Source organism: Motacilla alba, chromosome 1 (genome assembly GCF_015832195.1).
Source record: "Motacilla alba alba isolate MOTALB_02 chromosome 1, Motacilla_alba_V1.0_pri, whole genome shotgun sequence".
NCBI classification, from domain to species: domain Eukaryota; kingdom Metazoa; phylum Chordata; class Aves; order Passeriformes; family Motacillidae; genus Motacilla; species Motacilla alba.
In genome coordinates this window covers 4,207,886-4,233,929 of record NC_052016.1, presented here as the reverse complement: position 1 = coordinate 4,233,929, position 26,044 = coordinate 4,207,886, and the positions used below count along the sequence as shown (strand labels likewise).

The 26,044-nt window shown below is 42.7% G+C and overlaps 1 protein-coding gene across 1 annotated transcript in view; it reads left to right on the top strand.

The window, feature by feature from the left end:
• SIM2 (SIM bHLH transcription factor 2) overlaps nt 1-26,044 on the top strand; it is a 54,608-nt gene that overhangs the window by 18,083 nt on the left and 10,481 nt on the right. Inside the window, exons 4-7 of the mRNA XM_038125389.1 lie at nt 136-244; nt 12,764-12,849; nt 15,787-15,986; nt 19,612-19,718. Coding sequence (XP_037981317.1) covers nt 136-244; nt 12,764-12,849; nt 15,787-15,986; nt 19,612-19,718 — 502 coding nt within the window. The remainder of the gene's footprint in view (nt 1-135; nt 245-12,763; nt 12,850-15,786; nt 15,987-19,611; nt 19,719-26,044) is intronic.

The following is a 26,044-nucleotide window of genomic DNA, read 5'->3' as shown; positions in this document are numbered from 1 at the left end:
CTGAGGAAAGAATTAATTGGGATTAATGGCTGTGATTTGGAAGATGCTTTTGATACACCCAGCTCATGTTTTAACACCGGAGTGTTTGAGGGCAGAAAATGATCCAGCTGCTTTTATTCCACCTTTTTTTTCCAGGTGGAGCTCACTGGAAACAGCATTTATGAGTACATCCACCCCTCGGACCACGATGAGATGACTGCTGTCCTCACTGCCCACCAGCCTCTGCATCCTCACCTCCTGCAAGGTATTTCTGAGATCTGCCGTTAAAACAGAGTGGAAAAACAATTTTTAAAAACCAATTCGAGGCTGAAATGTGACAAATCGCAACCCAAAGCATTCCATGAATCCATAAGTTTATTTACATTTACATTTACATTTACATTTACATTTACATTTACATTTACATTTATATATATTTATATTTATATTTTTATTTATATTTTAATTTTAATTTTAATTTTAATTTTAATTTTAATTTTAATTTTAATTTTAATTTTATTTATCCTGTTCAAAGCTCAAATGGGGGAGCAGCAGAAACTCAAGACTGTGATCCGGGGTCTTATGTTCTAACAGGGAATAAGGTGCCCTCAGTTAAACAATGCTTTTGATGCCATGGACCTTTAAAGAGGTTTTTATCTCAGCCCAGTGGTTGTTTGATCTCTTTTATTTTGCCATCATTGCCAAGGCTGCAGAAATCTTGTGGTGGCCTGATTGTGCACAGCTCAGCTGCAAGGTCTGAGTGGGAAAAGAACTAACAAAACATCAGCTAATTGGGAAATAGGAGGATATTTTGAATATTCTAAAACAACTGTTAAATTCAAAGCTTGGACAAAAAAAAAAAAAAAAACCCAGACTTAATAATCTCCACTGTAAGCAGAGCAGAAATGGGTTTGGCAAAGAAAAAAATCTCATTTAAAAAGTGACTTTTGGTGGAAAATCTTGTCCTCCTCTGCTGTCACCCACAGAAATATTGACCCCAGCCTTTGTGTGAAGTTGTCACCTCAGTGTTGCAATTTCTGTGTCAGTAACAAAAATATTCTCATTTCTTTAGTTTGTGTTTCCTCGGGGGCAATCCTTTTGAGCTTCCAAAGATCAGAACCAGTCTGGCTCCACCACAATGGAGCTCCCACTTGTATTTCATAACTGATTTATCTGGATTTCTTGGTTTCAGCTGCCAGTTTTTGCCAGTCTTTTCCAAGCCCAGCTCCTAAAAAACATGAAGAATTTTAGGTTCTTGCTACAATTTTGTTCAAGATTTTGGGTTTTTTTTGCAGTTTTGGTGCCTGTGCTTGGTTCTGCCCTCTGTGATTCCATCAGGGCAGAACTGTAAATTCTGAGCTCAGGGAATGTTGATGTGCCTGGGAGCACCTGGACTGCTCCAAATGCTGGCAATGCAAGAATTATCTCACCTTCCTTCTCTTTTCTTCCTCCCCAAACAGGTTGTAAGGAAAAAAAACCTCCTTTGGTGTCTTGGAAAGCAAATTCTTAGTTTTCTCAAACTCCTCTACATGATAATTTCATCATTTGTTCATTCCTCTGTCGAATTTTAAAAAAATATTGATACTTTTAAAAAACAGCATTTTTCTCCCTTTTTCCAACTTACTGATAAACAGGGGAGACACTTCTGATGTAAATAATTTAAGGGTGATTTTCATGGTGGGACTGGATAATCTTTAAAGTCTCTTCCAGCCTCAATAATTCTGTCAAATCCAGGAGTTTTCATGCAGGTTTGCTGATATCCAGAATTAGTAGTCAGATATTTTAATACCTACTGGCTTGGCAAAGGTGACAGCCGCCTGTTTGGCTTTAAATTCAAATATTTTTCAATTTATTAATAGAGATTTTTACAGATTTAAAGCCAGGAGCAACCAACTGGGATTAATTTCTGGGTCCAAAGCAGATAATCCCACAATTCTTCCTGTTCTTCCCAGATCAATTCCTCATTCTCTGCAGCTTTCTTTGCCTCATCTTACATTGACAAGGAAACTTAGGATAGGAATAAGGAAAATTATTTTCAATTTTGGTCTGTTTATCTGTGTTTTGTATCAAATTTGGTGTGGCAGAGGAAATTAAGCAATAAAAACCTCAAAGCAACAGCATCTCCTTTGGATTCCCAGATCTGGAGGAGATAAATAAAGGAACCCTGTTCTGTTTAGGGATGATTTGATTTTATCTCAGTTCAGGAGTGGGTGTATAAAAATATCCAGAATCTACAGCTAAATCTTTCTAAAATTAACAGAATGAACAAATATTAATTTACTGTTGCCTTCCCTGTGCCAGTAATTCCTTTTCCTGCAGTGTTTTATCCATTAAAATCCTGAGGTATAACCTGAAACTACCTGGCCTGCAATAACCAAAGCAAGTTTTTTATTTATTCCAGTGAAGATTTAAAAACTATTGAGTAAATGACAGGAATGAAGCAACTTCTGTCTGTGTCTGAGTAGATATTTTCAATATTTAAGTAAAACATGGAGTTCTACAAATAACTTAAAGGGCAGTGAAGTGAAAGTGGCTTGATTAAAAAAAACCCAAAAAACCAAGAGGAAACCAGACTATTTTAATGGCATTTTTTGTCATTTCAGTTTGATTTTCTCTCTTTTAATCTTTTAAAACACGCCTGAATCATCAAGTCACTGGGTTGAATAAAAAATTTCCTTTTATAACTTGATTATCTTGTAGATTTCTGCGATCTGGGGCATTGCTTAGGCATAAAATCAATATTGCACTGCAGACACAGACTTGCATATCCCAAATTTCCAGCTTGGCTCATGGAAATTGCCTTGCTCAAGATGTTTTCCTCAGCTAAAGCTCAGATATTTATATCCATTTGTAGTCCAGCAGCTGTAGCTGGATAAGATCTGTTTTGAGAGGAATAAAATCACAAATATCAACAATATCTGTGCTTTGTGATAGTCTGTTATTGGGATCAAACAACCCAGAGCACGGATTATTTTTGCCCTCTGGTTTTAGAGTTTCTGTAAATTTGGCTGCCACCTCTATTTCTCAGAGAAATGCAAATTATTGCTTTGCATAAAATCACACAGTGTGTGGATTTCTTTACACAATCCTCACTGTCACATTGTTTTTCTTCAGATAAATCACCTTGGTATTAAAAATAAAAACCCCATATTATTTAGAAAGCATAAAAATTTTTCAATTATTATATTTTAAATTATTTTAAGTTTGCCCTGGGTATCCTCATGCTTCATGTAGAACAAGGCACAGCTTCAAACATAGAGTGCAGATAATTTGGTTTTTTAAGACAGGAATACTTGAATAATCACATCATTCCAGTAGTTTGGACTTCATAGCAATAATAAATGGAATAAAATTTGGGAATAGGATGAGGGAAGTGCCCAGAGCAGCTGGGGCTGCCCCTGGATCCCTGCCATGACAGGGGTGGGATGAGGAGATTTTTAAGGTCCCTTCCTGTGGAGTTTTTGTTTTGTTTTGGTTTTTTTTTTATTTTTAAAATTTTTGTTCTGGTTGGGATAAAACGTATGAGATGCTATTTCTTGTTTGGACTTAGATGTTTATTGATTTTTATTTATGTCATAGCCGTACAAACCATGAGTTTAACAGTACTTTAATAAACTAAAAATGGAGCTGTATTTTTTTTTTCTCTACAAGGTCTTTTAAGGATAAACTGTCTAATTAAGAAATGACACTTAAATTATTTTTACTTTTAACTCAATAACTAATTACTTGTGGTCTGTAATGATGACTTTTTTATTTAATTACACAATACTACTTAAACTTATGAAGAAGATGAAGAAGAAGGACTTGTCTCTGCTCTAAAACCTCTATTTTCTTTTTTATATATCACTATATTTTAAAACTTTGAACTCTAACTTTTCTACTATGTGTTATTATACACTTCTATTCAAACTACACACTTATATTATTTACCAATCTTATATTATTTAATATTTAGTTATATAATTTAATTTTGGAATCTTTATGGCTTTAGGTCAAATGAAGTGTTCTCTTGTGGGTCAGTGCCTGGCAGCACAGAAAGTCTGAAATTCTCAGTCCCAGGGTTCCAAACCATTCCAGGATTCTGGAATTAAGAAGTGACTTAATTACTGTGTGCACAGATTTCCAAAGAAACAAAATCCTGGGAACTAAAGTATGGATTTAGAATTTTGAAAAAATGCAAAATTTCAAGGACCAAAATCTGTGCATGGAAACCACAAAAGCTAAAATCAGAATAATGCACACATTTTAAACTGGGAGTTTGATCAGCCACAGGAAAAATATTCTGAGGGAAGCAGTGATTTCTTCCAGTTTTGATGTCTCCAGACCAAGGCTGGGTGTCTTTGTAGAAGACAGAATTTAGGCAAAGAAAAAATATTGAGCTCAGCACATGAATAAAAGTCTTTGATAAGGAAATTTAGGATAGGAATAAGGAAAATTATTTCAAATTTTGGTCCATTTATGTGTGTTTTGTATGGAATTTTGTGTGGCAGAGGAAAACTCTTCTTCTTTTCCTTCTTCTTCTTCTTCTTCTTCTTCTTCTTCTTCTTCTTCTTCTTCTTCTTCTTCTTCTTCTTCTTCTTCTTCTTCTTCTTCTTCTTCTTCTTCTCCTCCTCCTCCTCATCCTCATCCTTTTCCTCCTTCTTCCTCTCCTTCTTCTCCTCCTTCACCTTCTTCTCCATGGGTTTGGGTGGTCTTGTGTAATTGGATAAAAAACTCCGCATTGCTGGCCACAAGTAGTCGGTTATTAAGTTAAAAATAATTTAAGTATAATTTTTTAATTAAACAATTTATCCTTAAAAAGCCACATAGAAAAAAAAAGTCTCTCTTTTGTAGATTTTTAGTGTGAAGTACTGTAAAACTCACAACTTATAAAACTGTAATATAGATAAAAATTAATAAACATCTAAATCCGAACAAAAAATGCCATCTCATACATTTAATCTCAACCCTGGCCCTAGGGAAAAAAACCCTCAATAATTGCTTTATTACAAGGTGTTTTCAAGTTTTATACCCTTAACAAAGCGTGATCTTAAGTTATTAGTTATATTAAAACAGCTCATTTTATTTACTGGACAAAGTAATAGCTTATTGTAATTTACTGGTATAGAGTAATCAATGTTAATAATTAATTGGTCAGAGTTTAAAGCAAATTATTAAGGTGTGGATGTTGTTCAGTAAAGTACTTATCTCTTAACTGCAAATATCTCTTACATATTTATTTTATCAGTTCCTATATTAACGGCCTTGTTTTTTTCTTTGCTATGGATAAACTCATATTTTATTAATTTATTTTCCTGCCAACTTAGTTGTTTGCTCTGCAGAGCAGCTGCTGAGCCTCTCTGCACCTGGGCAGTGCCCAGCACCCTCTGGGGGAAGAGCCTTGTCCTAAAATCCAACCTAAACCTGCCCTGGCCCAGCTCCAGCCGCTCCCTGGGTCCTGTCAGGTCACAGATCAGAGCTGGCCCTCAGGAGAAGCTGCAGCCCCTGGGGAGTTTCCCCTCGGCTTCCTCTGCTCCAGCTGGACATTCCAAGTGTCCTCTCCTCGTGTGGCCCCTCCAGACCCTTCACCATCCTCATGTCCCTCCTTTGGGCACTCTCTGAGAGCTTTTAGATCTTCCTTCTCTGGTGGCACCCAGGACACCCCCAGCACATGGGGTGAGGTCAATCAACAGCAGCTCCAGAAGTCCCTGCAGGGCTGTGGGGAGTTTGGACCTTTCCTCACCTCACACAGAACTTAAATCCAAACTTCCAGGCCAGCCCAAGCTGCCTGAGCTCAGCAGCCAAGAGTTTTGGCTCTGGCATGGTGAGGGGACAAGGCTGGCAGGGATTTGTGACACTGATGCCTGGGACAGGAAGGTGAAATAAATCCTGAGGGCAGGGATGGAGTGGGAAAGGAGAATGAATGGCTTGATGCCTTGTGAAGGCTGCCCTAGAGCAGAGGCTGGACAGAGCTAAAGAATAAAGCAGGGATTTATTCAAAGGCCTCCATGGATCCACCTTGGGCAGCACAAGAGCCCAGCCAGGGCTGCACCCAAGATGAACCCAAATGGTCCCAAAATGCACCAGCGGGCACGGGGTCTCTCCCTTGGATCAGTTCTGCTCCATTTGCACCTTGCAGTTCATTGTCCAGTTCCAGCTTTAGCCCAGGCACTCCCACCCTGCTTGTTTTTCTCTCTCCAGCCCACACTGTTTGTGCTCCTGGGCTGAGATTTGGATCATTTGTCCTTGGTGCCCAGCTGGAGCAGGAATTGTTTTGTCTCCCTGCTCTGTGCAGAGAGCTCAGCATCCCCTAATGTGAAGCTCAGACCCACACACTAAAGCAGCACAGAATGTGAAAAACAGAAAAGCTCAAACCTGAGCTATCAATGTGATGCCACCAAGTGCCCTCTGCAGGGGGGATGAGCACTTTGGAGGAGGCTGAAATTGGAGCTGGATTTTAGGGACTGGGTGCTGAGGGTCACTCCGGGATTATTGATCACATCCAGCTCCCACCAGCAGGGTCTTTGAAGGGAAAACCATGGAATGCCAACACAGGCTGGGATGAACAGGAGCAACCAGGACCTTAAGGCTTCAAATGTTACGACCAAAACATCTGGGATGCTGCTCTGTCTCCTTATTTATGCAGAAATCTTTGTTTCCCAGTTCACAACGCAGAGTTTAAGGCTTGCAGCAGGGCAGCAACACTTCCCAACACACCCATCTCTTGTCTTGGCAGCTGCTGCAAGCAAGAAAACAAGAAAATAAAAAAATATTTGCACTGCAGGTTAACCAGGAGAAGGAATTAATCAATGCTGCTCCTCCATGTGTGTTTGCAGGCAGACATTGTGTGTCTCTTATTGCTTTCAGATGCTTTTCCTGGGATTTGAAAGCTTTAAAACACATCCTTAGCTTCCCAAATTTTGCTGACTCACACGGCAAGGCGTGGCGTGCTAACAGCAGTTTATTAACATTCCCCAGAGCAGGGAAAAGAAATGTGGAAGTTCCTGCAGTTCTCCCAGTTTTCTGCTAACAACTAGATCATTCGGAACGATGAGTTACAACCTGATGGAAGCTGCAGAAGAATGTGGAATACATGATGTCAGCCTTTCTCCACTCCACTTGATGCTTTAAGGGCTCTGTTTCCCTCAGCCAGGCAGCAAATCCCCATGCAGAATTTTCCTCCTCCTTCCCTACATGCAGAAATTTCATATTTAAAGAAGGGAGTAGAAAACTTTTGCATCTGGCAAGATGTTTTTTTGCATGAACTTATGAAGAATTTTTCTAGTAGTACAGGGGCGAAATACCAACATTGAAAGGTATTTTAATTGTCATTAATTTCAAAATATTTTACAGGAGAACCATTACTGAGAGGGGATGGCTTAATGTGATCCCATTGCCACTGTTTGTTGGGGTTGCTTTAAATCTGAGAAACATAGAAATTGTCATTTTATACATTCTAACTTACAAATTATAAATTTTGATATACAAAAGTGAAAAAAGAGGGCAAATTGCTGGCAACTCATTAAAAACATCTCTTTTCATTGGTAATTAACAGTAAAATCTACCAAAGCAGAGTGAAAAAATCTGTTATTTTCCTCTCCTGCTGAGTTCCTTCCCCAAGAAAACTTTGGAAGCTTCACTTGGAGGAGCAAAGGAGAATTTAGGCAAATATCAGTAAATGCTGAGTGTGGATATTATAGGAATGATAATGGAGAATTTCCCCTCTGCAGCACTGCCAGGATTCTGAACAGAGGCAAGAAACAGAACAAACTGCCCAAATGAGGAGGAAATTTGGACACTTTGTGCAAGTTTGGAACTCCAGGACGGGCTGACAACAGAACTGGTTTTGCTTTTCTACCACAGTAAAGCATTACCAGGGAAAATCAAAATGTTTGCAAGTCCCTTTTGCCAGTCCTGGATTTTCACCTTCTAGGATTATCCTGAAACTGGATTTTTTGCAAGCACCTCTGCTGTATGAGCCCTGTGCCTCGTTTTTGGCTTGGAATTTGGTGTCACCCTTGTTCAGAATTAAGGGATGGAAGCTGTGGTGTCCTGTATCCTGTTCAGCCTGGAGAGGAGAAGCTTCCAGAAGCCTCAGAGCCCTTTCCAGGGCCTGAGGGACTCCAAGAGAGCTGGAGAGGAACTTCTCATGAGGGCACGGAGTCACAGGACAAGGGGGAATGGTTTTAAACTGACAAAGGACAGGATTAGGTAGGATATTGGGCAGGAATTGTTCCCTGGCAGGGTGGGCAGGGGCTGGGATGGAGTTCCCAGAGCAGCTGGGGCTGCCCCTGCATCCCTGGCAGTGCCCAGGGCCAGGTTGGACACTGGGGCTTGGAGCAGCCTGGCACAGTGGAAGGTGTCCCTGCCCATGGTAGGGGTGGCACCAGGATGAGTTTTAGGATATTCCTCTGCTAGGAGAAAAGGTTGGCACAGCTGGCATTGTTCACCTGCACAGGAGAAGCTTTGGGCTGAGCTCAGGGTGGCCTTGCAGGGCCTGAAGGAGCCCCCAGGAAACGTGGAGAGAGACAATTTCCAGGGGATGCAGGGACAGGACACAGGGAATGGCTTCAAACTGAAAAATTACAAGTTTAGGTGGGATGTTGGGAAAAAATCCTTCCCCTGGGAGGCTAAGGAGGCCCTGGAATAGAATTGCCAGAGCAGCTGGGGCTGCCCCTGGTTCCCTGGCAGAGCCCAAGGCCAGGTTGGACATTGGAGCTTGGAGCAGCCTGGGACAGTGGAAGGTGTCCCTGCCTTGGCAGGGGTGGCACTGGGTAATTTTTCATGTTCTTTCAGCCCAAACCATTCTGGGATTCCTTCTGTCTCTCACAAATCCATACCTTTGTGCTCACCAGATCACCAGAGCCAAGCTGGGATCCTCCCCAGCTCTCTCACAGGCCCTGGGCTGTGTGGGCCCCAGATGCTCTGCAGATCCCACCACAGTAACAGCAGAGCACGTGAGGCTTCAAAAAACAGAGCAGACCCAAAAAACAAAAACAAAAACAAAAAACTGAAAGGGACAAAACCGTGCAGAGTGCCTGGGGGATGGGCAGTGAAGTGGGTTTCTGTGTTTTCAGGGTGGAACAGTCCAGCAGGGACATGGGGACCTGTGGGATGCAGGAGCTCCAGGCAGGCACAAGGTGGACAGGAAGGGAGGTGCGATCAGGTGGACATTTTTAGGTGCTCTAAGAAGTCTTCTCTTTTCCATTTTCCATCTCCTCCACCAGAGTTGGAATTTGGGTTTGCACCTGAGCTGCTCTGTGGAGCAGACACAAATCACTGGCTGGGCAAGAGCTCCCAATTTTAATGCTTCTTTCCACGTTTTTTTTTTGTGCAGCGACAGATGAGGTGCCCCATCCCTAAAGCAACACATGGGCAGTTTAAGGAATATTCACAAAATGGTTCTGCGACAGAGCAGTGTCATGTTTTGCTAATGTCAAAATCTGGAAATGGGAGATAAAAGAGCAGCTTTTACCTCAGAAAAAAACAAAGGCATGAGAGGTGAAGCTGTGGGGGAAAAAGTTCATGGTGATCTTTCTTTCCTCACTCCGCTGAGCAACCACAGGATTCTGTGACTGTTTTCTGTCAAAAGAGATTAAAGATGGATTGGAAAGCAAAGATGGATTTCAGAGTTGGTCCTCTAGGGATGGACAATCCTGGCTTCCATAAACAAAACCGTAATTCCACAGAAATGCTTGGAGAATCCTGCTTGGCAGTCATGGAATGGGAGTGAACAAATGCACAAATTCTTTATGCAGAATATCAAGACTCTTTTCTTTACCATGGCATTTATTCTGTTTATGAGAGTATGAAAATACAAATCTATGAAATAGAAAAAAAGCTTGTTTATTCCTGCCTGAAAGTCAAACTGCATTGCAGGATATGCTAATAAAAGAAAAAGGATTCATGGAGAGGAGACCCTTTGTAGAAATGGTGCCCTGGGAAAGAAACACAACTTCTCTATGTCTACACCATGGATTTTCTCTGTTCTTATCCCCAGGTCACCGTGTTTCAGCTCTGGGAGGGTGTTTGGACAAATCTGGGCTGGGATTTGAATTAAACCATTTAATTTCTGCCTCATTTATGGCTTTTATTGAATCTACTCAGCTCCATCGGTTCAGGCAGGGAGATCTGTAAGCTGAGCAGGCAATAGGGAAATAATGATTAAAATAGAAATAATTGTTGGGACAGAAAAACTTTGATGAGTCTGATAAGGGAAACATGGATTTGGGTAAAAAATAAACAGTGGTGTATTTGAAATGGACATCCTGGACATGGAGATGGGCCCTGATTTCACGGAATCACAAAATCATGGAGTGGTTTGCGTTGGAAGGGACATTAAAGCTCATCCAGTGCCACCCCATTGGGTCCTCCAAGCCCCAATGTCCAACCTGGTCTTGGACACTTCCAGGGATGCAAAATCCACAACAATTTGGATTAATAAATAGATAAAATAAATGAATAGAATAGAATAGAATAGAATAGAATAGAATAGAATAGAATAGAATAGAATAGAATAGAATAGAATAGCTGAGCTGGAAGTGACCCACAAGAGTCACCCAGCGGTGATATTTTGTATTTTGCTTTATTCTGATGGATGTGGCAGCATCTTCAAGTGCCAGCTTTTCCCCATAAGGATCTAATTTTAATTAGAGAGATAAATGGGGAATGCAAATGCTCAGGAAATATTTTTTCCCTTCCTTGTTGAATCTGTTTTTCTGTGGTTTTATCTTCAGACCTTTAACCCCCCAAATTAAAATATAATTAAAATAGACTGGAGAACCTGTTGATTGTGAGGATCAGACCACTGCAGGTGTGTGGCCAGGAGGGATGAGTTGGGTGATGGAGGCACAAAAATCAGGAGTAAATCTCAGCAGTTAAATCAAATTAAAGAAAGATCCCAAGTGATGACAGTGGGTCTTGGTTAAAACCCTGTGGGGAGTTAGGACAAAGCTGTGGACCCTTCTGCTTCTCTGATTTTCCTATTCACAGTTGTATCAAATGGGTTTTCTTTCTTGTCCTAAAATAAAGGACAAACTGCAACCTTCAGTAAAAAATCAGAATTATTCATGGTGTCTGAACCATTATTGAGAGCAATTACCATTAGAGATAATAATATTTGATATTATTCATATAACAAATAAACAGAATAAAATGTAGAATAAATAGAATAAATGTATTCTATATTATTGATATTCTATCAGAATATTCCTGCCTCATATCCTTAGCAGAAAGTCTGTGTGTACCTGACCAATGACCCTCATGAACTTTAAACCTTTCTGGATGTTATCACTGAAGATATTTGTTTAAAAAAAAAACCTCCCAGGGTAGTTTTGGAAGTCAGACACTGCACATGGAGCTCAGAAGGTCTGGGCATGGCCAGCCATGTGCACTCCAGTTAATACAAACCCACTGAGTTTCCTTGTTCCTCATTCTGTTGTTATTTTGGAGATTCCCTTTATTTCCCCATGCTCCAAAGGACACTTTTCCTTCCCTTTACCAATAAGGACTGGTGTTTGTTTAGAAACAAAGGAATTCCTTGTGAAGTGTTGGAACCCTGGTTACTGAGAGTTTTAGATTTCTGTACTAGCAGGCACTGACCCCCCAAAAAACCACTACATTTAACCTAAAGCTGTAGAGAAAGCTTCCAAAATAAAATAATAAAACTAAAATTCTAAGTGTATAGTTTAAATAGAAGTGTGTAATATCACATGGTAAAAAACTTAGTTTAAAGTTTTAAAACATAAAAATATATATTAAAAAATGAAAGTTTTAAAACAAAAGCTAGTCCTTCTTCTTCACCTAGTTCCTCATGAGTTTAAATAATATTATGTAATCAAATAAAAATGTCCACATTACAAACCACAAAAAATTAGTTATTAAATTAAAAATAAAAATGATTTAAATATCATTTGTTAATTAAACAGTTTATCCTTAAAATATCTGATAAAAATACAGCTCCATTTTTTTATTAATAAACTACTATAAAACACATAATTTATAAAACTGTAATATAAATAAAAACTAATAAACATCTAAAGCCAAACAAAAAATACAGTCTCACACATTTAATCCCAACCCTAAAAAAATAATTAAACTCAACATCAGTTGTGGTAAAACCAGAAATTTGGAGACCCAATTGTGCTGAGTTGGCCAAATTTCACAGGGAATCCTGACAGGAAGGTGAAATAAATCCTGAGGGCAGGGATGGAGTGGGAAAGGAGAATGAATGGCTTGATGCCTTGGGGAGGCTGACCTAGAGCAGAGGCTGGGCAGAGTCACAGAATAAAGCAGGGATTTATTCAAAGGCCTCCATGGATCCACCTTGGGCAGCACCAGAGCCCAGCCAGGGCTGCACCCAAGATGAACCCAAATGGTCCCAAAATGCACGAGCGGGCACGGGGGCTCTCCCTTGGCTCAGTTCTGCTCCATTTGCACCTTGCAGTTCATTGTCCAGTTCCAGCTTTAGCCCAGGCACTCCCACCCTGCTTGTTTTTCTCTCTCCAGCCCACGCTGTTTGTGCTCCTGGGCTGAGATTTGGATCATTTGTCCTTGGTGCCCAGCTGGAGCAGGAATTGTTTTGTCTCCCTGCTCTGTGCAGAGAGCTCAGCATCCCATAATGTGAAGCTCAGACCCCCACACTAAAGCAGCACAGAATGTGAAAAATAGAAAAGCTCAACCCTGAGGCATCAGCTGATTTCTGCTTCTGCCTAAAGCTGAAACATCAGCAAGGGAAGGGCAATGTTCTGGCAGGTTTGGGAGCTTCAGGAATAAATCAGCAGCAAAATGTGCTTTGTGCTTTCAGAATATGAAATCGAGAGATCCTTCTTCCTGAGGATGAAGTGTGTCCTGGCCAAGAGGAACGCAGGCCTGACCTGCAGTGGCTACAAGGTAATGTTTATAAATTACTTCTTCACCCCTGAAATATCCCACAACTGACAAGTTTATTTATTTAGCTGTTTGGTTTGGGGTTTATTTTTATTTATGTGTAGCTGAGAGCAAAGCTTGTGATGAGAAGAATCAGAAAAGATCCCCAAAATGCCCTCAGTAATTCAAATTTAAACTTGGTGGCACACTCCCTCCCCTTGGTCCCTGGGAATTCTCTGGAGGCCAGCCCTGAAGATGCCAGGAGAGCGCACAGTTTGGTTTTATTCTCCCATGGAACAGGAGGCAGGTGAGGCAGGAGCCCAGACACAGGAATTTGGACAATTTCCACATCCCACCCAGTGGCACAAAGCACCTCCTTGGCCTGAAAACTAAAACAACTCAACCATTGCCATCACCTCGGGGTGGAATTGTACAAAACCACCAAGTCTGTTTATAAATCTTACCATTTGTATGATGTTTTTTATTTATGACATGAAATCAGAAGCCACGGCAAACATTGAAGTCATACAATAACAGCTGTCATTTGAGTAGTTTTTACTTTCATATATGCAGGCAGATTTTATTTTCAGATTAGCAGGAGTTTTTATTTTCAGATCTGAAGGCAGTTTTTATTTTCAGATTTGCAGTACTTTTAATTTTCAGATCTGCAGTAGTTTTTAATTTCAGATGTGCAGGTAGTTTTTATTTTCAGATTTGCAGTACTTTTTGTTTTCATCTTTACAGGCAGTTTTTATTTTCAGATGTGCAGTAGTTTTTATTTTCAGCTTTACAGGCAGTTTTTATTTTCAGCTGTGCATTTGCTGCTCTTTGAGCTCCAGGTTCACTCTGCTCCATCAGGGAGGGTCGTTCTCATTCATTCTGCTGGGGATTCATTTTGGGTTGCTCAAAACCCAAAAAGCAAAGCCTGGAAGAGGAGCAGAGCTCTCTGCAGGAATGTGTTCAAGGTGCAGATGTGGATCTGTCTGTTTGCACTCTTCCCTACCTGGCTGCACTGATAATTCCTCATTACACTGAGCCCTGTTTGCTCAGCTGCTCCCCACAAAAATGGTTCTGTCCCAAAGCTGAATCTGAAATCAAGTAAAAGAGTAGAGCTTCAATCGTGGGATCTCCGCGTGGCTTTGGGGGTTTTTGGTTTTTTTAATTCCCAATTATCACTGTTAATCAGAGGCATCACTTTCTTTGGCTCATTATTAAAAGTTTGCACAGTGAAAATCAAAGGATTCTCTCGTCTGGAGAGATGTTGGCCTAAATTCATTCCATTTGACTGTGCTTAAAGTCAGGAGTTAATTTTTAAGAAATCACCTCAATAGCTGAAGCACAGAAAAAACTCCTGGACCAAGTGATGGGGGAATTGAGATCTGCTGGGAGATCTTCTGACTGTGCTTTTGCTGAACATTTAAATCACTGGATAGGAGGAAGGTTAAACAGGAGGAGCCCATTTCCAGGTGATGTTTGGTAGGTTGTTTAGAGAACTAAATACACTGAAAATTAATTCCTGTCCACAGGACACAGTTAAAAGCCAAACAAACAGAGAAATTCAGCAAAGGGATGTGATACTCCTGCTGCTTGGGCCAGAAAGTTGGCAGGGGCACTGATGATTTCTGAACACCAGCACCGCACTAAATAAATCTTCTGGCCTGGAATAGTCCCCAGGTTACATTTCCCCCTCCCCTGTAGCTGACACTGAATTTTTACAGTCTAACACTGTCATTATCACCTCTGTGAGCAGCAATTGTACACAGGGATCCCGAAATCTGAGCTCAGGACCTTGGGCTTGGTCAAGCGTCAAAAAAAACAACCCCTCTGAACTTGAGCAGAGAACTTAAAACTCATTTCTTGTGCATTTGCATAAACAACACTTAATTTTTATTGCTGTTGTGATGCATCAATACCCACTGGGTTTTTAAAGTGCCTTTTTTGATGTGCCTTTATTTACATCAGAATAATAACTCGTTAAAATATAAATGTTTTTATTCATCTTTGAGTATGTGTGGGAGAGAGATGGACATTTAAAATAAGCAACTTCCAGATTTTTTTTATCAATGAACAGGAATTCTGGATGTATCTACAGGAAATCTGTATCAAGGAGCTAAAAGTATTAATTAGAAAGCAATTAGGCAGTCCCCAGAGAGGAGATGCTTCAATACTGGATTAATCATGCTGTCAGCAAACACAAAACTGCATTTACTAAGTCTTAATCTCTATTTACAAATTAACTGCAATCAACAGATGACCCAGAATTAAATGTTATGGGGGAGTGTGTCTGTTTGAACCCTGAATATGGAGAGTTTTGGGCTTTTTGTGCTGCCAGGCACTGACCCCCAAGAGAACACTGCATTGACCTGAGGCCCTGGAGAAGCTTCCAGAATGGAATGACAGAACTGGGATTGTGGGTGTGGAGTTTGAATAGAAGTGTGTGATATTACAGGCTGGGAAACTCAGAGTTGAAGGGTTTAGAATACAGTAATGGATATAAAGCAAGATGGAGGTTTTAGGGCACAGGCTGCTCCTTCTTCTTCACCTTCTTCTCCTTCTTCTCCATGGGTTTGGGTGGTTTTGTGTCATTGGATAAAAAAATCCCCATTGTGGGCATGGGTGGTTGTTTATTGGGTTAAAAGTGAAAATAATTGAGGTGTCATTTCTTAATTGGATAGTTTATCCTTAAAAGACCTTGTAGAGAGAGAGACAGGGCCATTTTGTAGCTTTTTAGTGAAATGCTGTAGAACTCACGACTTGTAAGACTGTAATAGTGATAAGAACTAATAAACATCTGAGTCTGAACACAAAATACTGTCACGAGTGCCTTCAATCCCAACCCTGACCCAGGCAGAAAAGAAGATAAAAACACTATATGTGTCGTTATAACTTCACTGAGACTAGGTGAGCAGCAGATTTGGGGCTTTTCCATCAGATCCTGAGGGTGTTTTCCCCTTTTTCCAGGTGATCCACTGCAGTGGCTACTTGAAGATCCGCCAGTACATGCTGGACATGTCCCTGTACGACTCCTGTTACCAAATCGTGGGGCTGGTGGCCGTGGGGCAATCTTTGCCTCCCAGTGCAATCACTGAGATCAAGCTCCACAGCAACATGTTTATGTTCAGAGCCAGCTTGGATTTAAAACTGATTTTCCTCGATTCCAGGTAAGCAGCTCTTTCATCTCCAGCACCGGGCATTCATGTGTTTATGTGCCGCCGTTTCCCAACGGGTCAAAACATCCGTGAAAAAAAATCCAGCAGTCCAAACTAGATCTGGAACTCAGAGCCTTCAAAGCCTTTCAGGCAGCTGGATAGACCAAACTTTGTCTGGAATGCCAAGAAATAAGAGCCTGTCCAATTTAACCTGGAGTTACCTGCACTTTTAGGGTCAGCTAAAGTTTCTTGTTGTGAGGATTGGTCACAGGAGCAGTGATATTTTTTTTTACCTGAAAGGACACAGATTTTATCATACAAAGCCAGCAAAAGGAATGAGGATGTACCAAAAAAACCCCAAAAAACCAACCCCAAAAGTGGAATACTGAGATCAAACAACTGGCTGGCATCATACAGAAAGCTTTTGAGAGAGCAATAAGGAAAGAGAGTTCTGTCTTTTAGTGTAATGCTTTAACCATGAAACCAACACTAATAATGGGGTTGTTAAAATGGGAATTAATTCCATTGGCTACTACACATGAAAACAGGATCTTCTTAAACAAAATTTTGGGAAAAACAGCTGGGGAAGGAGAGCCCTGCCTCCACTTCAACTGATGGAGCTCAGATGAGCACAGAACCAGAACTGAAATTCATTTCTCTGGTTTTGGAGCAGGTACCTTGTAGGACACAATACTTTGTCCAGTGCAGTCCAGGAGACCTTGAAGGGAAAATCCCAAATACACAAAGTATTGACAAGATGATCATTCTTCAAAAATCCTTTCCTGTGTGTCCCACATTCCCCGTTTCCCTGATGGGCTGGATTTGCAGGGAATGCATTCCTGCAGTGGATGTGTAAGAAAACCTCTGTACCCAACAGAGTGGAGGTCAACCATGCAAGAAGAGGCTTTTCTGCGTGCTCAGCCCAGGAGACAGTGGCTCCATCAGCTGCTGGGACACAAAGAACTCCTTGTTTCTGGAACCCTTCCTCATTTCTTGGCACGCGTCGCTCCGTGCCGCGGCTACAAAGGAGCACGAGGGGTTCAGCAACACGTCCTTGCATGTGGGGGAAAGGAAATGATGTGCCTGGGAGGAACTGCCTGGAGACAGAAGTGTCTTCAAAGGCCACAGAACAAGCAGAGGTGTTGACAGGAGCAGGGGTAGACCCAGAGCTGTTGCAGAGCTGTGTTTACCAAGGAGCAGATGGGTGTCATCCACATACGGGACAAGCAGGGGAATTCAGCTTCACCAAAGCCTTTTGCTCTTCCAGCTGAGCAAACCAAACTATATTTGCTGAAAACGGGGGCATATTAAGAGTTAGAAAAAACTGGTTTCAGGCTTGGTTTTCGTTTCCATACAAGGGGATGGATCTTGAGACGTAACAGTCACAGCAGACAGCATGAAAGCCATGGGAAGGAGCAGCTCAAAATCCCTTTTTGGCCGCCTGACACAACATAAACCACACAGGAGTTCATTCAGTGAGGGCACTGGAAGGAGAAGACACTCATTTCCCTCCAAAGTGAGCAGCTCATTCTGAGTTTTGTGGTGCATTCATTGCCAGGGGGTTTAAAAAGACTTCGAAGAACTCAGGAGACCAGAACTGATCAGTGGGGTGAGCTCTGTGTGTCCTGTCACCTGCACAGCACAACCTGGAGAGCTCAGGCTGCTTGGGGGATTAATTTGATGTTAAGGAAGTAAACAGCTGTGTTTATTTCCAGATTCAGGTTTTTCCAAAATTTGGGTGTCCTAGGAACTGTCGATGATGGTTTTTGTGTCACCAGCTTCAAAGTGAGACTGCACCTTTGGGAAAATGAACCCTTGAACCCCTGGGTGGTGTTTTTGGTGCTTTGGCTGGCTTTGGATGAGCTGTGTCTGTACTCACCAAAGGGGCTGTATGGAGCTGCCACTCTGCTTTTAAGTGCACTGAAGCCAGAAGGAGAATTAAAACCTGAGCAGGATCTTCCACCATTATTACGTGCTCCTGATTGGCTTCAGTGAGGATTTGGGATGAGCACACACAGCAGAGGAGGAACACAAGCATCTCTTCAAAGGCATTTTGATGTTGTTGTCCTTCAGAAGAACCCAAGCCCTCAGCCCTCTCAAGCAGAGCCTCCTCAGTCTCTGTAGGGTCCACTGGGCTGGTTAGAGTCAGGCTATAAGTACAGAAGATGCACAATAGGGACAAAACTTTTAAAAAATGTATCAAAATGTACATTATCATCAAACCTACAATGACAGGAATTGGTTGGGACCCCCTGCTCATTTCTGTGGGTGCTCCTGTGTTGTCTCTGTGCTCTGCATCCTCACCAGCGTAAAGCTCAGACCAGGAACGTCTTTGGAAGTCCATGTCCTGCCCATCCCTGCTCAGTTCATGGCATGGGGCATTTAAACTGGATTTCCTTTGATCTAAACTGGAGGACAACCTCCAAGAGCACCCTAGGACACTCCAACTTTTATAAATATTTCAGTCCACAGGCCTAGGCTAGAGCTGGTCTCAGGTAAATCCCCTGCAATTAAAATGTGCAGCTGCATCTGCTGCTGCAGGAGAAGATCCTCAGCAGACACAATTTTACTGTCACCTGCTAAGGGACTGTGTCACTTGTTAATGTGGACATTCCTTACTGTTCTGCCTTTTTTAGGCAAAGAAAGCCCAGGATATCACCATCAAATACTGGAATCATCTGCCCGGGGAGGTGGTGGAGTCCCCATCCCTGGGTGTGTTTAAAAAAAGACTGGATGTGGCACTTGGTGCCATGATCTAGTTGAGGTCTTGGAACATGGGTTGGACTCGATGATCTTAAAGGTCTCTTCCAACCTAGAAATTCTGTGGTTCTGTGATTCTGTGATTCTGTGATTCTGTGATTCACAACCCACCCACCCCCCCTTCCCCCACTGGGGGAACAAGCCACAGTTTGGCTGAGTGGCACATTGTACTTTAGGGACTATTTTTTCCTCAACTAAATTGAAAAAAGTCCATTTGAAACATGAAGTTTGACTCTGCAGGCCTGACCCAGTGTAAGTCCGACCTCTGAATTTGATTCTTTAACATCTGCAGAGATGCTGCTGTTTTGAATTCGTTCCATTCTTCTACTTCTGGGATTTTTTTTTTTTTTTGGAAGTCTTGCCTCAGCTTTCCTTTCCTCACCCTGTGGTCTTCACACCTCCTTGTCTTTCCACATTCTCAGCTGGAATAAGCTCCTGCTTTTTTCTCCTGTTAGGCACCAGCCTGGATTTATTCACAGGCCCTGATCACATGTGGCCCAACACACCTTCTACACTTGTAGCTTTGCAAAAGCAAATGAAAATGTGTCAGCAGCCCACAAGAGAGGTTTTATTGTTTCATGAGCAGCTCCTCGAGTGGAACTTTGTGCAAAGGATCCTGCATGGCAGTGGCAAAAGCCCAAGGTGGAAATCAGTAAAAGAGCTCTTTTTCCTGCCTGAGTGTACCAGGGAAAAGCTGCACCTTGCTTTGGCTAGGCTGAAAGGGTTTCTTTTCTTGTAAAGGTGAGGTTTCTGTTTCCAAAACTAATATTTCATTCCACAGCATTCAGGCACTGATTTCTTGGCACAATCAAATGTTGGGTCAATGAAACGGAATAATCCTCGAGATTTTGTTTATTGCAGATTTTTCCTTTTCCAGGGTCACGGAATTAACTGGATATGAACCCCAGGATCTGATAGAGAAAACCCTCTACCACCATGTCCACGGCTGTGACGTTTTCCATCTGCGATACGCTCACCACCTGTGTAAGTACCTGGGCTGGAGGCACAGGAGGGACCTGGAGCTGCTGGAGAGAGCCCAGAGGAGGCTCCAGGATGAGCAGAGGGCTGGAGCAGCTCTGCTGGCAGCAAAGGCTGGCACAGCTGGCATTGTTCAGCTGCACAGGAGAAGCTTTGGGCTGAGCTCAGGGTGGCCTTGCAGGGCCTGGAGGAGCCCCAGGAAACCTGGAGAGAGACAATTTCCAGGGGATGCAGGGACAGGACACAGGGAATGGCTCCCAGTGCCAGAGGGCAGGGCTGGATCTTGGGAATGAAGAATTGTTCCCTGGGAGGGTGGGCAGGGGCTGGGATGGAATTGCCAGAGCAGCTGGGGCTGCCCCTGGATCCCTGGCAGTGCCCAAGTCCAGGTTGGACACTGGGGCTGGGAGCAGCCTGGCACAGTGGAAGGTGTCCCTGCCATGGCCGGGGTGGCACTGGATGGGCTTTGAGGTCCTTCCCAACACAAGCCATTCTGGGATTCTATGGAATACGTTGAGTACAGTGAGAAATTTTGCAGACAACAAGCAGCATGCTGGAAAGCAGAAAAAAATCCTTTCCAAATCTTGACTGGAGACAGATTTTCAAAAGTTCTTGGCTATCACTAAAGGAAACCATTAATTGTGTAAATACGGCTTGATATGCTGGGCTTCTGAAAAGAAGAAAAACAACACCCAAACCAGTTATCTAGCCAGTTTTTGTACTTAGGGGATCCAGGCTATTTTGAATATTTGGAATTGATTCTGGATGTTGATCGCTTGAAGGAAAAGAAAACCTAAAGAGCAAGTAAATGAGAGGGGAAAATCTGAACTTCACTAGCCTCTGCTGTTAAAACAAAAACTATGCAGCAGTTCTGCATTCCTCTGAAATATGTTAGTAATAATCGTCCTGTGTTTGAAGGGAATGCAATCCCCAAAACTCCTTGGAGGGACATTCATTAGTAGCATGTGGATGAGGTTCGGAGAATGGATTGTCAGGAAAAAAAATGACACATTTAATAATTTCCCATCTTCCAACCGAGTCACTAATCATATCTTCAAACATCTGGATCTGGGAAGGAGTTCATTCAGTAGCACATTAATTTGAAAAGCAAATTGAGGGAATGGCTGAACTCTGGATTTGGCTCCATTTGCTGCAACCCATATGAGGGAAAGATGACATCCAAAAACCAATATCAGGGAATTTTTTTTCCAGATTGCTCCTGTAGGTTGGAAGCAGCCAGAGTCAAATCCTTCTTTTAGGCTTCCTTCTTCTCTTAGTGTGTGCTACTGATGAGAATCTGGAATATCAAGGAGGTTGTAGCTGTGTTTGGCAAGTCCAAGCTGAAATTGCAAGTGCTGAATTCCGCCGAGGGCAGGGTGTGCTACACCTGGGAAAGCAAAATCTGATCTTTACAGTGAGTTCAGATTTACCAAAACATTACTGAACACTCTGGGAAAGAAGAATGACCAGGGCACATGGAAAATCCTGTCAGGGACATCCTCTCTGTACTGGTGACATCTGCATGTGGATGTAACTGCTGACCTGTTCAGAATAAACTCAGTATTTCCACCAGGCTGTTTGAAATACCTCCATCAACCAGCACGGGGATGATGCCACCACAGCCACAACCACCTCTGGAAAACAGTTTTCCACTTTAGAGTAGCAGGATGGATAATTCTGTGGCTGCCAGTTTGATCCATGTACGACTGGAGTTTTTAAATGAAGAGACAAATCATGTTCACTGAATTACCCACCACATCCTTCCACAAGGAAAAAAAAATCCCTCAGCCAAGTAGGATGCTAAGAGCAGTTCTGTAGATTAAAGATAAATTACTGTAAACTTTAAAAACAGAAGAAAAATGCGAGCCATGCATAGGAATTTATGAAAGCAGATAAATCCCAAGAAGCAGAAAATAATGAGTAATACTTGGGCAGCAGTGGGAACAGTGCAGGGTCATGGTTGGAATACCAAGTAATGGGAATTATTAAACCAGATGTAAAGTGCACAAAGTCCCTCTGGGGAGCAGTGTGAGAGCTCCCCCAGCATCCATCAGCAAATGTCTCAGGAACATGAGCAGTGAAAGGTTGGCAGGTTTGTTGTACCGTTCTATAAAGCAATCTGATGATGAAGTGTCACCTGATGCAGAAATCCAAAGAGAAACATCTTACACCTAATAAGGGTATTAAGGGGGGAAAAAAATATAAGCAACCCTAAACTAGGATAACCATTTACTTTTTTTAAGAGGAAAAAAATCCCAAACTGAAGGCCTGAAGCAGCTGAACTCAGAGTGAGGCAGCACAGGGAATAAAACAAAGGAAACAGTGAGGGGAACAAGTTAGGAGGGATAGAACAAGAACATCAAGCTAGGAGGGAAATGTAGATGTGAATATTTGCCTAAGGTGTGCTGGCAGCAAAGAGAGTTTCCTGCTTGAAGCATTTGATTGGCTTCCAGCTCCAGGAAAACACTTGTGGCGTTTAAACTGTGTTATTTATTTCTAGAGCCCCTTTCATACACACAGTGTTTGCCCTGAAATGTGGCCACACAAATAAGGAGGCCCTGCCTGAGGATCCTGCACTCTAAAACACAGGACAGAGTTCCAGTACAGACAAAATATCTTTGTGCCCTCAGCAAAATCCTTTCATTTGTACTATGGTGAGGGGGTTTTGGGCATCCCATGTGTTGCAACATCCCTGCTCTTCCCGCAGGAACTTGAACAGGATTCAGGTGTCCGTGCCCAGCCCAGCTGATGCCCCACCAAACCCTTCTCCTGCTCCCGGGAAGCCAGCCTATGCATTTGCAGGGTTATTTCATAGAAAAGCACAGTTGCACCATCTCTGGTGTTGGGTCTGCTTCTGCTTTGCTAGCACTCAAACCTCCCGACAGAGCAGCACCAGATTTTCAGAGGTCTAAAAAGAAAATAGGAGTTTGCTGGGCACCGTGCCTTGCCCGGGGGCCGTGCCCATCACATGCCAGGGCAGCTAAACCAGGATCTGCTGCCAGTGTGGAACCAAGAAATCCATTTCTTGCAGTGGTATCCTTCAGTGCAGCCTGGGAACTCCCAGCCACATGCCCAGGAGCCTGGTGGGGCCTTTTAAAATAGTCCTGACTGACAGCCCAGAGCCTTTCCCAGCTTCCCTGCAAAACCAGGAGCGAGCCAGAGCCCTGGAACACCCAGTCACAGAGGGCACATCCAGAGGAGAAAGCCACGGGATCCTCCCCCTTGGGCTGCAGCAGAGGCCACCAAGAAGTCTGAGCCTGCACAGATTGTCTGGGTGGTGGATTTGCCTCACTCCCATTCCTGAGGTTTCCTTTTCAGCATCAAACAGGGCAGCTGAGCACAGAGCCAGATGGAAGCTGAGCTCACTCACTGTCTCAGTTACTGTCCCCCAGCCAAGGTCAGACTTTCCCCAGATTGCTAAAAAATCAGGAGACATGGAATCCTCCCCCATCCCCAGAGAAATACTGGTTAATCCATATAATTAGGAAGGAAAGCTGAACACTGTACCCTCAGTGGTTTTCACATCTTTTCAAACACTGTCTTAACTGCAGAGCTAAAAGAGGGATTTAAAAAAAAAATCAGTGAGAGAGGAGGAAAGCCAAAACTAGTCCCAAAGCACACGGAAGAACTTTGTTATAGTTAGTGATCCATGACAGCATTAATTTCTCTTTTGGAAGACTGAGTGTAGCAAAGCATTTTGAACTCAAGGAAAATGTGCTCATTAAACCAGCACAAAGACCTAGTTCTGAAAAGCCCAGACCACATTCCAAACATTACCTGTTACATGGCCCGTGCTGAAATGTAAAGATCATTTCCTGGAGTGGGACCATTTGGATTTTAGAATGAATCACCAAATCATAAAAGCACAGAATGGTTTGAGTTGGAAGGGATCTTGAAGATCATCTCATTCCGACCCCCTGCCATGGCAGGGACATCTTCCTCTGTCCCAGTTTGCTCCATGCCCTGTCCAACCTGGCCTTGGACACTGCAAGGGATGGGGCAGCACAACCACAGAGCACCATTGACAATTATAGAACACTGAGAAATAGTAAAACTATGGGATAGAGACAATTATTAATATTTTTAGAACAGAATCTTTGAGTAGCCACTCTATGACTTTCAACTTGCAGTGATAAATTGCACTTAAAAATTGCAAATGTCTTTGTATTTTTGAGGCGTGTTTACCTACTTACACACACATTCCTCCTGATTTTTTTAACTCTATGTACATCTGCACGCCCTCATCCCAGGAAGAATTCCATGTAGAAATGTAGGAGTGGAAGGAACACCCACAGGAATGAAGCAAAAAGCTGATACCTAAGAGAGATTTGAAATCACAAATAGCGGTGGCTTGGTGACCACCATGGAGGGTGGGTTTTTGAATGTCCTGCAGGATCATGGAATGATGGAATATCCTGAGTGGGAAGGGACCCACAAGGATCACCCAGTGCCACCCCTGTCCTTGCCCAGACCCCCCGGCAACCCCACCCTGGGCATCCCTGGCAGCACTGGCCAAAGGCTCCTGGAGCTCTGACAGCCTCGGGGCTGTGCCTGTTCCCTGGGGAGCCTGGGCAGTGCCAGCACCCTCTGGGGAAGAACCTTTCCCTAAAACCCAACCTAAATCCCTCCTGGGCCAGCTCCAGCCCTTCCCTGGGTGTTGTCCCTGTCCCAGAAAGCAGAGATCAGAGCTGCAGACAGTTTTAGGTGCTCATTTTGTTGCCTTCTGAACACACAGGCACCTCATCCTAAAATGGAAGAATTGACACTTCCAGAAAGACCTGTCAATTTTGTAAGAGCCTGATTTTCTTTGGGAGATAAACTGGATTTGAAGGAAAGTTTAAATATGTTGGGATGTGCAATGGATAGGAGAGGAAGCAGCCCAGAGAGGTGGCCCATGTGCTCCAGACTTTGGGAGACCTCACTGAATACACAGTACCACAAGGAAATGGATGAAAAGGAGGAAGAGGGACTTTTTATATGGGCAAAATCCACAGAATTCACAGAATCACTGGGTTGGAAGAGACCTTCAAGACCATCGAGTCCAACCCAGCCCCAACACCTCAACTCAACCCTGGCACCCAGTGCCACACCCAGGCTTTGTTAAACACACCCAGGGATGGGGACTCCACCACCTCCCCGGGCAGCCACTCCAGAACTTTATCACTCTCTCCATAAACAACTTTTTCTAATATCCAACCTGTATTTCCCTTGGTGCAGCTTGAGGCTGTGTCCTCTGGTTCTGTCAGTGACAGAAAAAAAAAAGTGACAGGACAAGGGGAATGGTTTTAAAATGTCAGAGATCAGTTTTAGATTCCATTTCTTAATCATATTTATATAAAGGAATTTCTGCCATTGCCCACTTTTTCTGAACACAATTTGTGCAGTGAGCTCAGTCCATGATTCCCTAATTTACAATAAATAACTGTATAGGAGAGTAAGAAGATGGAGTTTCCAGAGGAATGATCCAAGGCCACACAAGAGAAGAACCAGCTTCAAAGGCTGGGCTTTATCTTCCAGTGAATCCTGAGATAAAGGCCTGGCACTGAACCAGAAATATTTGTGGTTGGATTAAATATTTAGAGATGCTGCACAACTCCTGTCACAGCACAGCCTCCTGCCAAAATATCCTTGTTCACAGAGGATCCAGAATAGCTCAGGGAGGATTACATGGCTGGCGAATTTATCAGATATCTGATTCCCCTCTCTGTCCTTGTCTTTGTTTGGGTGCTTCACAACCAAAGAGTTTTTTAATTTTACCCTTTTAAATCAACCTTCATGATTACAGAGGAAAAAAACCACCACAGAATAAAATACATTGCAAAATACATTATAATCTGTCAAGCTACGAGAGAAGTGCTTCCAAATAATCTTGAAAAAAATCTCAAAATCACAGAATCCTCAGGGTTGGAAGAGCCCTTCAGGATCTTGCAGTCCTCACCCCAAACCCTGTCCCCAAGGGCCACATCCAGACTCCTCCTGAACACTCCCACAGACAGGGACTCCAAACCTCCCTGGGCAGCTCATCCCAAGGCCTGACCACTCTGCCAGGGAAATTTTCTGTCCCACTCTCCAACCTGAGCCTCCCCTGGTGCCATTTGAGGCCATTTCCTCTCCTCCTTTCAAAAGAATTGTGTCCAGTTCAAAATACTTTTGCTGCCTTGAACCTTTCTTTTGCAGTTAGAAATTTTAAAGCAGTGTTTGTGAGGAATGCAACCGTAGGTGACCCAGAGAAGAAGAAAGACAAAACTTAGGAGTCTTCAAATGTTATATAAATAATAATGTGGTCTTACGAATCTATAGAAAGGGGCAGGATAGGTAATTTTGCAGGGAGTTAT